This window comes from Lissotriton vulgaris, chromosome 12 (assembly GCF_964263255.1).
Source record: "Lissotriton vulgaris chromosome 12, aLisVul1.2, whole genome shotgun sequence".
In the NCBI taxonomy this organism is placed as follows: Eukaryota; Metazoa; Chordata; class Amphibia; order Caudata; family Salamandridae; genus Lissotriton; species Lissotriton vulgaris.
Window position 1 is genome coordinate 643,027,564 of NC_141700.1, and position 17,163 is coordinate 643,044,726.

Genomic DNA, 17,163 nt, shown 5'->3' on the forward strand with positions numbered 1-17,163 from the left:
CATAAGACTTGTAGTTCATTACTTGAAAATGTAATCAGTTAAACAATAAAAGAAACATTCTGTGACTGAGGGATGATATATCTAATCATTACGGTGATAGAGCGCGCAGGTCACCCGACCAATATTACCAAATATGCACACTTGGGCCCATAAAAATATTTTCGTTATACTTAAATCAGGTAACCCACACACTACTATCAGCAGTTTGGTTCCTTTCTGTTTTTTTCCGTGTACTTGACTTACCAATCCTCGTTTCAGGTACCTAAGATCAAAATGGATCTAGGAGCTAGCTGTGGAGAAAGTAGACCACACAAATCCCATATACCATTTCAATGTCTTTGTACTCTTTATAATAACCACAAACGCCAGAAGTTTCAAAAAACCTTTATCTAATTATCGTTTTCTTCAATTTCAACGAGCCACAGGTTAACACAAATCAAGCTATCTATCCCTAAGATTAAGAAAATAGTATAACAATGAATTAAAGCAAGAAACATTTAGAATTGTGAAAATAAAGGGCAAGGGAAAATAAGGAACACGCTAAATTTAGATCAACAGGCTTTGGTAACTTCACTAAAGGCGGGTAAGAAAACGGAACATACTAGTCAGGGCAGACTTTCAGTTATCACTAACTGTCTATAAGAAACGAAACTTTATTTTGGTTTGTCTTGATGTTTTATTCACTAACGGGAGGGTAAGAATGGAACAAACTATATATGCATATGATTCAGAAATTTTCTAAAGGTGGGGAGAGAATGGAACATGCTAATACACCAGTTTGCACGAAAATCTTATTTATAGGGAAAACAGGGTAAAAGACCATAGGCAATTTGCTTTATTGGGAGAAGGAGAGAAGTCTGGGAAAGACAAACACCCACGCAATTTTATATTTACCTAGGACAGAATGAAGACCAACCCTGGCCACGGGTCGGTTGGAAAGGCGGGAAAGGACCCTCAAGGACTTAGGCTGCTAGTAGGCGAGCAGGTACAGCTCATGGACAGTCAGGACAGGATAACCTCAGGATTTGGATCACGACTGGGCTCACCAAAGGGTACGACCAACACCTGCAGCTTCGGATACAACGCCTGCACTACCCCCTCCCTGCAAGGGATCTGCCAATAACCCCAATTGGGTTTTTGAATCTCCCAGCAAAGTGATTCGCCAGCACTTAAGGTTTCTCAACCCCCAACTGAGTATGTGGAAATTACGGACAGAGTGCTCCGCAGCTCTCTCTATCAATCACCTATAGAGTTCGTTGGGTCAGTGACAGGTCAGCTATTCGGACAAGTCAGACAATTTCTCTAGCTAAACCTAGGCAAATTATACTGTTTTCGGGACAATGTACCTCCCACAAATGTTGCAAGTGAAAGGTTCCCTAATTTCTGATTGGGCAAGAGAGAAGGATAGGTCATGGTACCTCCTAAAATTTAGGCTTTCTCAGACTTAATATTCATTTTTCGAACCCACCCCTTACATTCCAGTTCCCATGGCAAGAGAGGTTTCAGCAGACAATGGGGTACACAAAATCTAATACATTTGTTGCCATTGCAGGTATGAGTCAGCTTCTTCTAGCTGGGTAGAGAGCAGGTTCCCAGGAGCATCTTGGCTTTGGCTGCCAGCTGGCTGAGTTCCACTGCTGCATGACTTTCTTTTCCCCCGTCACATGACTGGTTCTTTTTGGGCTTCAAGATGGAGTAGCGGTGCTTCCCAGGCCCCCCCGAGGATGGTACATGAAAAGTAAACGGAAACAATTTAGAAACACAGAAAAATGAATACACTGTATACCGTGAATGGCTATACTACATCCCTTACTTTATAATGTCTATAGCATTAGGAGTTAAACAGAACAAACGGCTTTGCCAAAGCAGCAGTGCAAGCACGGAGCATGTGAAAACCAAAGCGGCCATATTTAGCAGTACTGCGCATGAGCGACAAGTTCCCTCCAGAACTGCGAGTGCGTCACATCACGTGGGTATGACCGACGCATGCGCAGACTAGATTCCCGCAAAGCAGCAACCATATTATAGACAAGCTTCATTATTATCAGTAAACACATAGGCAACCATCGCTGGGACAACCTTGTGTAGTGAAAAAGTGCAATTATCAGTAAGATGAACATATTGAATTAGTTTTATTACTGTTATTCGAGGTTCTTGATACAAGCAAGTCGCGTCACATGCAAATACTTGCTCCATCAATCCCCTCTTTGATGATATTTACTATCATCACTATAAATGGAACCAGATGCCAACTTGTCACATATCTTCCATCTCAATCTCCTCAATCATTCGATTAATCTTTTCTTTCGTATCTTTATTAGGGTGAGAATTTTTCATCTTTTTGTAAATTTGATTATTCAGCTCCTCCAGTTCCAATTCATCCACATTCCTTTTCACTCCTCTCTTATTCACAGTATACCTTTTCTGATGTTTGCGACATTTACAACAAATGAATATAAGAAACACTACTATACTAATGCCCATGATTGGCAATAGTATTTTACTCAAAAGACTTTTTCCTAGATTAGTAAACCAATGACCTACAGAGGAGAGACCATCTGTTAGTCTCTTCCAGGCACTTTCAACTTCCAGTGGTTTGAGCTCTTTTTCCAAATTTGTAATATTCCTCACATACCTTTTGATTTCCACACTTTTGTCAGGTATGTAAGTGCAACAATGTTGTGCTTTCAACATTCTACAGACTCCGCCCTCTTTTGCTAATAAGGTGTCAAGAGCAAGCCTGTTTTGTAAAACCATAGATCTGATCGCAACCATCTCGGTATTGACCATCAGGAAACCTCCAGCAGTGTCAGTGGATAACCGATCCACTACTGTTGATAATTTGCAAATTCTGTGTGTATTCAGAGTCACTCCCACTGCAGGTATCAATGCACTAAAAATATCTCCCACTATTTCTCCAGCACTCTCTCTTCTTGTGCGTGCTAATGTGTTAGTCTTTTCAATGCTTCCAGTGTTTTTCCCCACATGGTATATCTTTGGAAAGACAATACCAAAATAACAGCTTCCGTACCAATGGTCCGGTAATTTGAAGTAAGCCTTGTTTCCACATATAAAATAAATTCCAGGAAACACGGGTTCTGACCCATCTTTGAATCCCCAACCCCCAATTACCTTGTAATTATGTTCGCACTCACTGGAACCAATAAGTATGTTATTATAATAACTAGTCATTTCTCTATGAAGACAAAGCTTCCCCTTCTTTTTCTTTTCGAAATCCAGCAACAAGGCAGCATTTTCTCTACCATTTGAGGTACTTTCTGCCCATTTAGGAACTTTCTGAGTTTTATCTTTGGCCTTCCTTTGGAAGCTTTCTCTTCTTTGTTTCTACCATATCTAAAAATTCCTTCTCCTTTTCATGTAGAGAACAAGTCAGGTTATTCTTGTGTGCGTCATCTATGTTAATTTTACCTATAGTTAGAAAATAATCACCCATATATTTAGCTACATTTCTAGTCGTATGTACAGGGTTCAGGTTTCTTGAACAGGAATCTCAGAAAATGTCACGTCAAGATTTGAGTAATAATACTGTAAAGGTCCTTTTCTGTAAAATAAGCTAGTCAGTATGCTACAGGAAATTCCATAAGTCAAGGGTAAGTGGTGGCAAGTCACGCCTTCAGCCACTGAAGTGGGTAGCTTCATGCAGACATAAGTCATCTATCTCCATTGTCTCTACATAATGTACTAATAGATTCGCAAAAACATTTAAATGAGTTTTGTTCTGGATTTTATTAAAGTGTAAGTCTTCCTCATCTGATGCTTCTAAGTCTAGTTGTGTCTGTTTCAAGCTAAGTGGTCTGTCTAATGCATCTATACTTTGTGGAGTATTTCTAGTATGTGTTTCTACAGTGTCGTCCGGTAAATTATTATTGGGGTATAGACTTGGGTTTTCGCTCATCATAGATGGAATGGTTATAGTCAGTCCTATCCAAAGTATTATAATTAGTGCTACATTACATACACATATTTGACAACACGTTTTACACCAATTACGCCTAGGTCTTCCATTTACACTGGAATCAGACATTTTGGGCTCAAGAGAAGTTTTTCAACCCCTCTTTGTAACTTTACACAGGTTTTCTTACACTGAGCAACTTCAGGTTGGCTCTTCTTCTTCGGTGCTCTGAATGGCAATCACCTCTTCGTCACTTTCGTCCCTTATATCAAGATCTTCGAACTCTTCCAGTACCAAAAAAGTCCATTCAGGATCCTGATATTTACTGTTTTGTCTCCTTAGTTGGGCACTCTTTCTCTTAGGCTTAGTTCCAGACTTCTCCTTTTCTCTAACAGCCTGTTTCCTTTCCTCAAGCTTTTCCTCTACAGTTTTTAGTCTTAGTCTCAGTCTTTTGATGAATCTTGGTTCACTTTTCTTTTTCTTAAATCTTTTGACTGGCACTGTCACTGGGCTTTCTTCTAGTGATCTTTTATTTTCGTTCAGTTGTGGCACATCTGCTTCAATGGTTTCTTGTTCCCTACCTATCTGACTAGTTCCAGGTCTTGGGTCGATTTCTTCTACCTGGTTACTAAGCTGGCCTTGTTCAGGTGTATGTTGGATTTGGCTTTGCTTGGTTTCAGTTTCTTCTTCCTGAACACTTTTATCTATTTCTATCTGATCCTGTTCAAGCACTTCGAACCCTTCATTTTCTTCCGCTTGAACCTTTGCTCTATTTTCTAATTGTCCCTTTTCAATCTCAGGAGTTCTTGGAGGTGTGTCGATAACTAGTTCTGTCCCTCTCTGTTCTTCCTCGTTGTCTGATCTGACATGGATCTCGATAATCTGGTTATCCTTTTCTATTCCTGTCTCGTCCTCACTATCCCACTCTCTATCTAAGTAGGTGTATCTTCTGGTTCTTATAGGATCGAATGTCAGGTCGGCTACTGGGACCCACTCATCTTGACTGGTGCTTGGTTGTTCGTCATCAGCTACTTCAGGACCAACATCAGGAGACTCCTCAGCTGCGCAACCTTCAGCCTCAGTTTCTTTGTTCCGTCACTCTTTTTGTATGACTGGCGTGGATCCACTTCGGCACACCTGCACACTTCACCGCTGTCGTGGTAACAAGAATCCCTTGTCTCGGTTTACCCCACTTCGGTGCAAGACAACTCGATCGGGTGTGTTTCTTTAGCACAACCCAATCCCCTGGGTTCAGATTATGGACTGGAGTTGTTGGCCTGGCAACGGCGTCTTCCCCAATCTGGTGAGAGATAGAACCCACTTGGTCACCCAGTTGCTTGCAGTACTCTAGCACCAAATCATCAGAAATGCTTAGCAGTTTGTGTCCTGCTACCCATGCTTGTCGCATTACTCTTCCCATCAGTATCTCATGGGGGCTCAGGCCTGTCTTCCAATCTGGAATACTTCTAATTCCCATCAGGACAAGGGGCAAGGCGTCTATCCAATTCATTCCAGTAGAATCACACATTTTCCCTAACCTCGATTTGATAGTGCCATTCAATTGTTCTACCGCTCCAGAAGCCTCTGGGCGATATGCACAGTGCAATTTTTGGGTAATTTTGAATGCTTCACACAGCTGTTCTATTATTTCATTGTGAAAATGCATACCTCTGTCTGATTCAATTGTAACTGGAAAACCAAACCTAGGTATCAGTTCCCTTAGTAACAACTTGGCTACAGTGATGCCATCATTTCTCTTTGCAGGATAAGCTTCTACCCATTTTGAAAATAAGCAGACAATGACAAGGACGTACTTCATTCCTTTACAGACGGGCAACTGTATAAAGTCAATCTGTAATCTGACAAAGGGACCTTCTGCTTTCCCGATTGTACCTGCTGTAACTACTGTTTTCTTTCCCGGATTAAACTGCTGACAAGTTAAGCACCTCTGGCAAAGTGCCTCTGCAATGTTCCTGAATTTCGAATTGTATCATGTCTGGTTAAAGACACGAACCATAGCGTCCCTGCCTATATGTCCATCTCCATGTATTAGCCGGGCCATAAGAGCAAGCAAGCTGTCAGGCAATACAGGCATACCATCAGTGGAAACCATAACACCATCCTCACTCCTCTCCCGACAACCAGACTTTCTCCACCTTTTCTTTTCCTTTGGTCCTGCTGCGTTTTGCAAATCTTTCAGTTCTTTCCATGATTGCACCTCTTCAAACACCAAAAGTTGGCAGCTGTTTCCATGTCCCCCCAACTTGATGTTTACCGACATTCTATAACGTTCACAATATTGGGCTAGTTGGTCAGCATATCAATTACCTGCTGTCACATTGTCATTGCCAGATTTGTGAGCAGCACACTTGACCACTGCCAGTTCTTTTGGTAACTGGATTGCCTCCAGTAACTCCTTTACAACCTTTCCATTTCAGATAGGAGTACCCGAAGAAGTCAGGAACTCCCTTTGCAGCCACAATTGGCCGAAGTCATGCACAACCCCATAGCCGTACTGGCTGTCCGTATATATGGTTGTCCTTTTATTTTTCCCAGCTTTACAGGCTCTAGTTAATGCTATTAATTCGGCCAATTGTGCAGACTTGACTCCGAACAAATAGGATGCTTCTACTGCACGTTCTAGTGTGCACACTGCATAAGCAGCACTTAAGCCTCCATCCTCATGTCTTAGACACAAGCCATCTACAAATAGTTCGTAATCTTCAACAGGCAAAGGCATTTCCTTAATATCTGGGCGTGGTTTTGTACTGAACTCAGTCAGGTCTATGCAATCATGCGCGACCTCTCCCTTCGCTTCTGCAATGAGGTAATCGGGTAATAGGGTAGCTGGATTCAATAAGTTACATCGAGTAATGGTTACATTTGCTGCACCTACCAGAATCCTTTCGTACTTAGTCAGCCGACTAGGAGTGAGATACTGGGTTTTAGTTCGGGTCAGTAAGATTACAACTGCATGTGGAACATACACAGTTACAGGATGTCCCATGACGATGGATTCACTCTGCTCAAGACTCATGCAAGTTGCAGCTACTGCCTTCAGACATCCAGGTAATCCAGCAGCCACTGGATCTAAAGTGGCAGAAAAATATGCCACAGGACGTCTAGTCAAACCATGCGCTTGGGTCAGAACTGACAATGCACAATTGTCACGTGTGTCACAAAACAGTGCAAATTCTTTCGAGTAATCAGGCATTCCCAATGCAGGAACAGTGCACAGACAGTCCCGTAATTTTGTAAAAGCTGACATGCTTTCTTCATCCCACTCCACTAGGTCTTTTGCTCCTTTCTTGGTCATTTTTATCAATGGTTTTGCTAAAACTGCAAATCCCACAATCCACTGTCTACAGTATCCTACAACCCCAAGGAACATTCTGATCTCTTTCTGAGTGCGGGGTAGATGCTTGTTTTTAATTATCCTGATTCTTTCTGTGGTTACTTTCCTGATACCTTCCTCTATCTGGTGCCCCAGATATTTCACTGAAGAGGTACAGAACTGTAATTTGTCTGGTGATACTTTATGCCATCCTTCCCCTAAATGGTTCAGTAAGGCAATGGCGTCAACAACACAGTCATTCTGGCTTTTAGACGCCACCAAGAGGTTGTCTATGTATTGCACCAGCACTGATTCTTTAGGTAAGACCAAAGATTCAAGGCACTTTTTCAAAATCTGATTAAAGATTGAAGGGCTTTCGGTGTACCCCTGAGGGACACGATTCCAGACGTAGACATGACTGTCGAATTCAAATGAGAAAAGAAATTTGCTGTCTGGATGCAATGGGATTGAAAAGAATGCATGGCATAGGTCAATGACGGTGAACCATCCAGCATTCCATGGAATTTGGTACAAGATCACGGCAGGATTTGGCACAATAGGACAGCAAGGAACCACAATTTTGTTTACCTTGCGCAGGTCCTGCACTACCCTGTACTTACCACTCGGTTTCTTGATTCCAATTATGGGTGAATTACAAGGACTACTCATTACCTCCTGTATGATATTTGCTTCCAACAATCTTTTTACTTCGATGGCAACCCCTGCTTTCACTTCTGCACTCATTTTGTATGGTTTGGTATTTGGATAGACTGCATCTTCTCTTATGGCTATTTTAATTGGGTCAACATTTGCCATTAATCCTACATCTTTTCCCGTAAAATCCCACACCTCTGGTTTCACTGTCTGTTGGAGTTCTTCAGGTAAGTCTTGTATTGTCAGTCTTTTACTTTCTGAGTCAGGCCTAATTAACATTAGTTTGTAAATTCCATCTTCATCTGGGCTCTGAATTTCAACGCATTTCGGTGTGCAAAAGATAGGACGTGATTTGCTGTGCAAAATGAATTGCACTAACAGGTTCACAGGACTGGAGTCACAGACGACAAATCTGTGCATCTCTTTGAAGTTCCCTATTGTGATTTCCATGGGCTCAGTTACTGGGGTACTAATTAACTGATTAGAAACACCCACTACTTGGATTGCTTCTCCCGAGAGGGGTAGGTTTGGGACATCTGCTGTTCTCACAGTAGAACGGGTAGCACCAGTGTCCAACAGAAAGGTGACGTCATTTCCTTCAACCTTTCCTTCAATGTATGGCCCGACTGGTCTACCGGCAAGGAGGCGCCAAGCACGCACTCCTTGTCCTCCCCCCTCAGGCACCGTCAATAAGGTTCATCACAGAGGAATGTATCTTTCAACAGGAATTGTGAAGTTGCTGCATTTCCATCCTCCCTTCCTTCCCAAACCTCTGCTTCTTCACTCTGCTGTGCTCTATTCCTATAGTTTGGCCTAGGTGCCCGAGGCAGCTGTGGCTGCTTTACCTGTTGCTGAGTCTTTCGTGGCCCCTCTTTCTGCACCTGTGGATTCAAATCATTATTGGGCATGTTACCATTCTGTATCGCTGGACACTCGTCTCTCCAGTGCCCTATCTGTCCGCACCCGTGACAGGGGAACTTCTTCTTGGCTTCCTCTCGGCTCATTTTAACTCTGGGCTTCCCTCCACCCCCAGGGTTTTGATTCTGAGTATTAGTATTCATTTTACTTAACTGCTTTTCTTGTGGCTCTGCCAGTTTCACTTGTGCCCACATGACCTTCTCTTTTAATGCTTTCCTTTTATTTTCCATCTCGTCTTCACAATACTTGGCGTATTTCAGGACCTCATCTATAGGTTTAGCTTGCCAACAGATTTTATTGTCTTTAATCCACTGTGAAATTTCAAGTCTTAACCCTAACACGAATCGATAAATGAAATGGGTCATATCCTTCATCTCAATGTTATCTATTTCACTGTACGTTTTGAACACCTGTAACAGTTGTTCATAATATGAATGTACAGTTTCATCACGATTTTGGGTAGTTCTATCTATACGGGTCCAATCAGTTTCTTTAGCAGGCACTTTCCCCTTTAAGTACAGTATGACTTGGTCATATTTTCTCATCACCTCCGCTGAGGGGGCTCCTGTCCTAGTATCTCTGGCATACTCCTCACTGGGCCAATCAACTGCAATTTTGCATTCTGTCCACAAATCTACGGGAACTACAATGTCAAAGAACCCATCTAGATCTTTCAGGAGACATTTTTGAACTTTAATAAACCTCTCAACCTGTCTGTACCATTCTACAGGTTTCTCTCGTAATTTTGGGAAATCATTTGTGAATGACACAATATCCTGTCGGACCATGGAACATGTACATATTTCCCACCTGACACTTCTCTCATGGGATACAATGGTTCAGCTTTATCTGTTTCTTTTAGGGCATACTCAGTGGACACGTGTCGGGACCTACTGTCTTCCTTCTTCTTTGCCCACCTTGCTTTCCATTTTTCTAGGTCTCCCCATTTCTGTAACAGGTGTAACAATTCTCTTATCTGCACCTTTCTCCCTGACACGTTCATGTTTTCTAAGTCTTTGTCAGAAAATTCTGCTCTGTATGGTTTCTCTAATACCTTGGATCTGCTGACATCTATTCCCATATTAGCTGCAGTGTCCATCAATTTCTCGTGGAATGTTCTGGTATTCCTGGTAATACTTTTACATATGAACAGCAGCTCTTCCTCATTAAGAGTGTTCAGTCTGTCTAATCCCACGTTCCCAGGCATCAGTTCTTCCAATTCTATTCTTAATTTGTAAATATCTAATGGTTTTGGCTGAGGAGTTAACTTCTCTAATTCTCGAGTCCATCGATCTATTTCTTCCGGAGTCACTACCGTGGCACTCCAGGTACCTGAAGCTGTTTCTATCAGGACTTCTCGTGCACTAGTCTGATCGTTCTTCCTTGGTGCTCTCACTTCCGGTTCTCTTATGGGCAAGTCCATTAAGGAAATTATAGATTCACATTCACTTGTCTGGTCATCAACTATTAAGGGCTCTTTTCTTGGCAGCGCTACAACTGGAGAAATAACTGGAGTTTTCGGACTAGCCTGTCTATCCCCGTAAAGAGGAACAACTGGTCCAATAGTTACTGGAATTGTCAGAGCTTCGGGATTTGAATTTAACTGCGTTATTTTCTGTATCAATTCAGTTCTCTGTTTAATTAAAGCCTCTCTCTCTCTCGGTCCTGTAGGACCCTTTCTGTGGAGGTGTCATGTACTATTTGTGGAATTAAAGGGGGATAAAGATTCGGGCAGTTGAAATGGTCATACTTGGTCACTCACCACAGGACGGTCTATAGCATGGAACAGTTGTATCAGGCATGCTAAATCCCTCTTTACTATTAGGCCTATAACCTATACCTGCTGTATCAGTTGCACTGGCCCTCCTATTACTGGGAGGCCTAATGAATGGAGTTTTTGAACTCAAGGATCTAGACTCTTCATCATATGGAGGTGGATTTTTCATTAATAAATCCTCCAAATATTCGTCTTCCGAATCCCCCGCAGTCATTAAGTGTTGGGTTTTCTCTGTCCTTTTCCCTCCCATGGGTTCATCTACTCCTCGTACTGGAAACAGTCCTTCTACTATCATATTCCGTCTCCACTGCTTCATCTTTTTCTCTTTAGCTTCTCTTTTCAATTTTGGATACCATTTACTTATTGCCTTGTCAATTCTGGGTCTGTCTCGCTCAAGGGCATCAATCTCCCATTCCTCTAAGGCCTCATATTGTGTCAGTCTTGGTCTGGGGTGCAAGTCATTCATTCGGGTCCTTAAATTGAACAAAATTCTACTGTTAAAGGTACCATCCAAAGGAAAAGCTAAAACTCCGTCGTCTTTAGTATATTTCACCCAATTTTCCAACCATACACAGGTATGATACCCTTTGTCAAACATCATAAATGATGCGGGAGTATTGGGTGGTGGAATAATAACTCCTTCTTTAGTCTTTATGGGCTTGTCTTTCTTGAAATAATTCTTCATTTTGTCTACGAAAGTCAATTTTCTCTTGCTCCCGTACATATTGCAAGGTCTGCCTCTTAGCATCTGATCCTTACCAATATCTAAATATGTCGGATCAGGTAAAAATTTGGGATACCACATATACCTCGTAAAACCTAACTCGTACCTTTGTTTACAAATGTTCATCCAATGCTAGCGCGCCTTGTAAATTTCAACAACCAATCAATACTGAGATTGCAAAAACTTCAACCAATGGGTGCACGGCCTTTTCGTGAGACGCGATCTCACGTTCCGGCACTCACCCCTCCCTTACAATACCAGATCCGTTACACACACCCGCTGTTTCGAACAATACCAGCGCGGCACAGAATGACGTCAGTGCAGCTCCGCAACTGACTCCCTCCTTCACAAGGTAACGGAAACTTGATTTCTTTCTTAAAGTGCAAGTGCTCTATTTAATTTACAACGTAAAGATTTGTTTCACTACAAATAGACTTCTTCTGTCTACTTTTCATACACTACGGATAGACCCTCCTGCCTACCCTTCACACAAGCATTAGAGAACCTGCTCCTTCTTTGACTCATCCACTCTTTCCGGAATATATACTAAGTTCAAAGTTTCACTAGCGAACTCCTTTGCTATCACTCAAGCTCCGATGAACCTACTACTCCTTCCTCGTGTGACCCTTACTAGGTAATATCACAACTGAAGTTTCAATAGCGAATCCGTTGCTATCATTTATTCAATTTATTCATACAGAAACCCTAATTAGCGCTTCCAGTTCTGCCTAACCATGCACTAATTTTCCTCGAGCCACTGACCTCACTGCGAGGTGGATTCTCCTCACCACCCGCTATTCTGCCCCCGGGGATTCCAGACAACATACAACAATCACTAACAAGTGGTTAATACAATTTTAAAAATCATATAGCAACATTTTATCACAACCTAAAAAAAAAATGTCATAGCATTTCCAAACAATATTTTTACGATCGATCGATTCTCAAAAAAAATATATTTTTAGCAGCACTTCTAATTTCTCACGGTTTATCAACAATTAACCTATCTACCTATCTCAACTAGTCCAAACCATCCTACTGCTTACCAGAAAAACTACTGATAGAGCGCGCAGGTCACCCGACCAATATTACCAAATATGCACACTTGGGCCCATAAAAATATTTTCGTTATACTTAAATCAGGTAACCCACACACTACTATCAGCAGTTTGGTTCCTTTCTGTTTATTTCCGTGTACCTGACTTACCAATCCTCGTTTCAGGTACCTAAGATCAAAATGGATCTAGGAGCTAGCTGTGGAGAAAGTAGACCACACAAATACCATATACCATTTCAATTTCTTTGTACTCTTTATAATAACCACAAACGCCAGAAGTTTCAAAAAACCTTTATCTAATTATCGTTTTCTTCAATTTCAACGAGCCACAGGTTAACACAAATCAAGCTATCTATCCCTAAGATTAAGAAAATAGTATAACAATGAATTAAAGCAAGAAACATTTAGAATTGTGAAAATAAAGGGCAAGGGAAAATATGGAACACGCTAAATTTAGATCAACAGGCTTTCGTAACTTCACTAAAGGTGGGTAAGAAAAGGGAACATACTAGTCAGGGCAGACTTTCAGTTATCACTAACTGCCTATAAGAAACAAAACTTTATTTTGGTTCGTCTTGATCTTTTATTCACTAACGGGAGGGTAAGAATGGAACAAACTATATATGCATATGATTCAGAAATTTTCTAAAGGTGGGGAGAGAATGGAACATGCTAATACACCAGTTTGCACGAAAATCTTATTTATAGGGAAAACAGGGTAAAAGACCATAGGCAATTTGCTTTATTCCGGAGAAGGAAAGAAGTTTGGGAAAGACAAACACCCACGCAATTTTATATTTACCTAGGACAGAATGAAGACCAACCCTGGCCACGGGTCGGTTGGAAAGGCGGGAAAGGACCCTCAAGGACTTAGGCTGCTAGTAGGCGAGCAGGTACAGCTCATGGACAGTCAGGACAGGATAACCTCAGGATTTGGATCAAGACTGGGCTCACCAAAGGGTACGACCAACACCTGCAGCTTCGGATGCAACGCCTGCGCTACCCCCTCCCTGCAAGGGATCTGCCAATAACCCTGATTGGGTTTTTGAATCTCCCAGCAAAGTGCTTCGCCAGCACTTAAGGTTTCTCAACCCCCAACTGAGTTTGTGGAAATTACGGAGAGAGTGCTCCGCAGCTCTCTGTATCAATCACCAATAGAGTTTGTTGGGTCAGTGACAGGTCAGCTATTTGGAGAAGTCTGACAATTTCTCTAGCTAAAACTAGGCAAATCATACTGTTTTCGGGACAATGTACCTCCCACAAATGTTGCAAGTGAAAGGTTCCCTAATTTCCGATTTGGCAAGAGAGAAGGTTAGGTCATGGTACCTCCTAAAATGTAGGCTTTCTCAGACTTAATATTCATTTTTCGAACCCACCCCTTACATTCCAGTTCCCATGGCAAGAGAGGTTTCAGCAGACAATGGGGTACACAAAATCTAATATATTTGTTGCCATTGCAGGTACGAGTCAGCTTCTTCTAGCTGGGTAGAGAGCAGGTTCCCAGGAGCATCTTGGCTTGGGCTGCCAGCTGGCTGAGTTCCACTGCTGCATGACTTTCTTTTCCCCCGTCACATGACTGGTTCTATTCGGGCTTCAAGATGGAGTAGCTGTGCTTCCCAGGCCCCCCCCCCCCCGAGGATGGTACATGAAAAGTAAATGGAAACAATTTAGAAACACAGAAAAAAATGAATACACTGTATACCGTGAATGGCTATACTACATCCCTTACTTTATAATGACTATAGCATTAGGAGTTAAGCAGAACAAACGGCTTTGCCAAAGCAGCAGTGCAAGCACGGAGCATGTGAAAAACAAAGCGGCCATATTTAGCAATACTGCGCATGAGCAACAAGTTCCCTCCAGAACTGCGAGTGCGTCACATCACGTGGGTATGACCGACTCATGCGCAGACTAGATTCCCGCAAAGCAGCAACCATATTATTAGCAAGCTTCATTATTATCGGTAAACACATAGGCAAGCATCGCTGGGACACCCTTGTGTAGTGAAAAAGTGCAATTATTAGTAAGACGAACATATTGAATTCGTTTTATTACTGTTATTCGAGGTTCTTGATACAAGCAAGTCTCGTCACATGCGAATACTTGCTCCATCAAAGGGATAGTGTGAAGATGTAACTAATCATCATGTAACTAAGGAAGCATAACCCTTAACATTGTGACTGAAAGAAGAGTATATCTTAGTGTGTGGTAGAAGCAGTATATAACTAACCATTAAGTGACTGAGGGAAGGTATACCTAATCATTATGTGACCGAAAGTATTTATGTTAACAAAGGGTGATTTAGGGAGGCTAAACTTATACACTGTGACTCTGGGAGGGCATACCTAATCCTTATGTGATAGAAATAGGGAAATACCTAAACATTATGTGAAACGCAGGATGTACCTAAACGGTAAGTGACTTAGGGAGGCTATTCCAAGCATTATATAAATGATGTAGGATATTCCTAAATATTCTGTGACTGAGAGTGATTAGGTCTACGTATTCTGGCAGGGATATCTCTATAGATTCTGTGAAGCAGGGTGGACATACATAACTATTTGACATAAGGAAATAAACAACATTCTGTAACTAGAGGGGGTCCATGTTCGCATTGCTGTATCTCAAGGTAGTGGTGTTTTCTCTTGCTCTTTAGAAATATCCTCAACCCAAAGGTCAAAAGAAGAAGAAGATCGTCAAGTATGGTATGGGTGGCCTCATCATCCTCTTCCTTATCTGTATCATTTGGTTCCCACTGCTCTTCATGTCCCTTGTGCGCTCTGTGGTGGGAGTCGTGAACCACCCTATTGATGTCACTGTCACGCTCAAACTGGGGGGCTATGAGGTAAGCAAAAATGCTTGGCAAAGGTTCTAGATGATTATTTATTTATTCTTGTTAGCTGGTCATCATACTGTCATTCTTTTCCTCACACACAGCCTCTGTTTACCATGAGTGCTCAGCAGCAGTCCATACAGCCATTTACAGCCCAGGAATATGAAGCTCTAACTGAGGAATTTGAACGGCAGCCTGTAAGTAATCTTTTAAGCCTCTGTGTATATCAATCTATTTTGATACTGACTTATCAGAGGCTCTGTATAACTTGTTAAGAATCTTGCTTTGAATAGGAGGGAAAATGTATCATGGGACCACTCTACGTATTCATTTAGGTAAAGTTTTCACCTTGCACCTTTCTTATTCTGGTCTCATTTTATTTTATCCTTCTCTTGCATCCTCCTTCCTTAATTGGTGTACCATCTCCTCTGTATATTTCATTCTTTGCTTCATGGTGTATTCCTCCTATTTCCTCAGTCCACTTCCATCCTTTCATTTCACAACTTACATATTTTCTTTGTTCTTCCTTTTCTTCATTTATGCCTTGACCTTCAAGTCCATTTTGTCCTTCCCTACCCTTTTTTTTTTTTTTAAAACCTTTATTCGCAACAAGTAGTGGAAGACAAGCATGAGATCATCAACAATGTACATACAAAGCATACAAAGAGTCAGGTGTAGTGCAGTGCAGCGGCATACAGAGAATGTCCAGGTTGCATATGCAGAAGGTGAAACACAGCGGGCAGAAATGGAGTTATGGCAACAGCAGTGGCCTGTGGCGCAATACATCATTACTAAGCAAATAAACAGATCAATAACATGAATAACAAGCAAATATCGCTCAGGAGAGGAGAGCTGCGGCAGGGCCGCAGGTACGCATTCACAGTGCAGTAGTCCCCGATGTGAGGCCCCTTCCTTCCCTACCCTTTATTCAGTTTTCCTTCCATACTTCCCCTCCTGCACAACTCCTTCACTGTTACATTTCCTTTTCACAAATTGAATTGAATTGGTCATTTGTAAAGTGCAGGAAATCTAAAGAATAAATGTTTATAAAAGCACCCATAGACCAAGGTGACCAGCTGCACCACTTTCCCATTATTTTTCTCCTTCCCTACCTTTTAGGCTTCTATCTGCTAATTCTCTTCTTTTCCTTGTCTTTATCTCCACAACATACTTTATTTTATCCACACTTCATAATTGCATTACTTTCCACTTGTATCCCCCATTCTAGTTTCTCATATTTCACTCATTCTATGTCATTCTTTTCTTTACTTAATTCCCCTTCATCCCATTTCCCTTTGTATGCCTCTTTGGAGTTTTTTTCTGTTTAATTCCTGTTCCTCTTTGCTCCCTATAACCTATCTCCATCCTCCTCTATTTATGTTCTCTTAAGTTCCAACTTCTTTCTTTCTGTTTCCTTTGATTCTTCATTCTCTTCTCCTTTTGTCTGCATTTCCACGTCCCCTTTAAACAGAGTTTTTGCACAACGAGCTGGTATAGATTAGAATTTCTTTTCTAGTTTCTGCATCTGATGTTTGTATCTGAAATATAGAAAATAGCTTGTGGGTCTATGATAGTGAGTCTGATGACAATGACTTACTCTCTAGACCCTCTTGGATTTAGCACCACCCTCACACTTTCTAATGATGTATTTGTTTATAAGCATACCTTTCTTTCCTATGAGAATTGACTGCCTTGTGGTAGCTGCATAGGCTTTTACAGTTGACACGTTTTAGCAGGGATACAGTTGAGTTGAGTAAGGTGATGTGAGATGTGCTCTCTGCGAGGCAGGCCTAGAACAAAATATCCAACTGTAGTCTGAACTTAGCTGTATATGAGGAGGTAGATAGCCAGGGAGATCAGGGCATAAGGCACTGCCATAGTCTAAATGAGAATCACCAATCGCCTGAATACCCAGGAATTGTGATTCAGATGTAAGAAAAGGGAGGACCTCCA

The 17,163-nt window shown here is 41.7% G+C and overlaps 1 protein-coding gene across 2 annotated transcripts in view; it reads left to right on the forward strand.

Annotated features, from left to right (window-relative positions):
• The window catches only part of PIEZO1 (piezo type mechanosensitive ion channel component 1 (Er blood group)), a 901,942-nt gene that overhangs the window by 848,213 nt on the left and 36,566 nt on the right, over positions 1-17,163 (forward strand). For both annotated transcript variants that reach the window (XM_086945809.1, XM_086945810.1), the window contains 2 exons: positions 15,034-15,222; positions 15,315-15,407. In XM_086945809.1, coding sequence (XP_086801935.1) covers positions 15,034-15,222; positions 15,315-15,407 — 282 coding nt within the window. The remainder of the gene's footprint in view (positions 1-15,033; positions 15,223-15,314; positions 15,408-17,163) is intronic.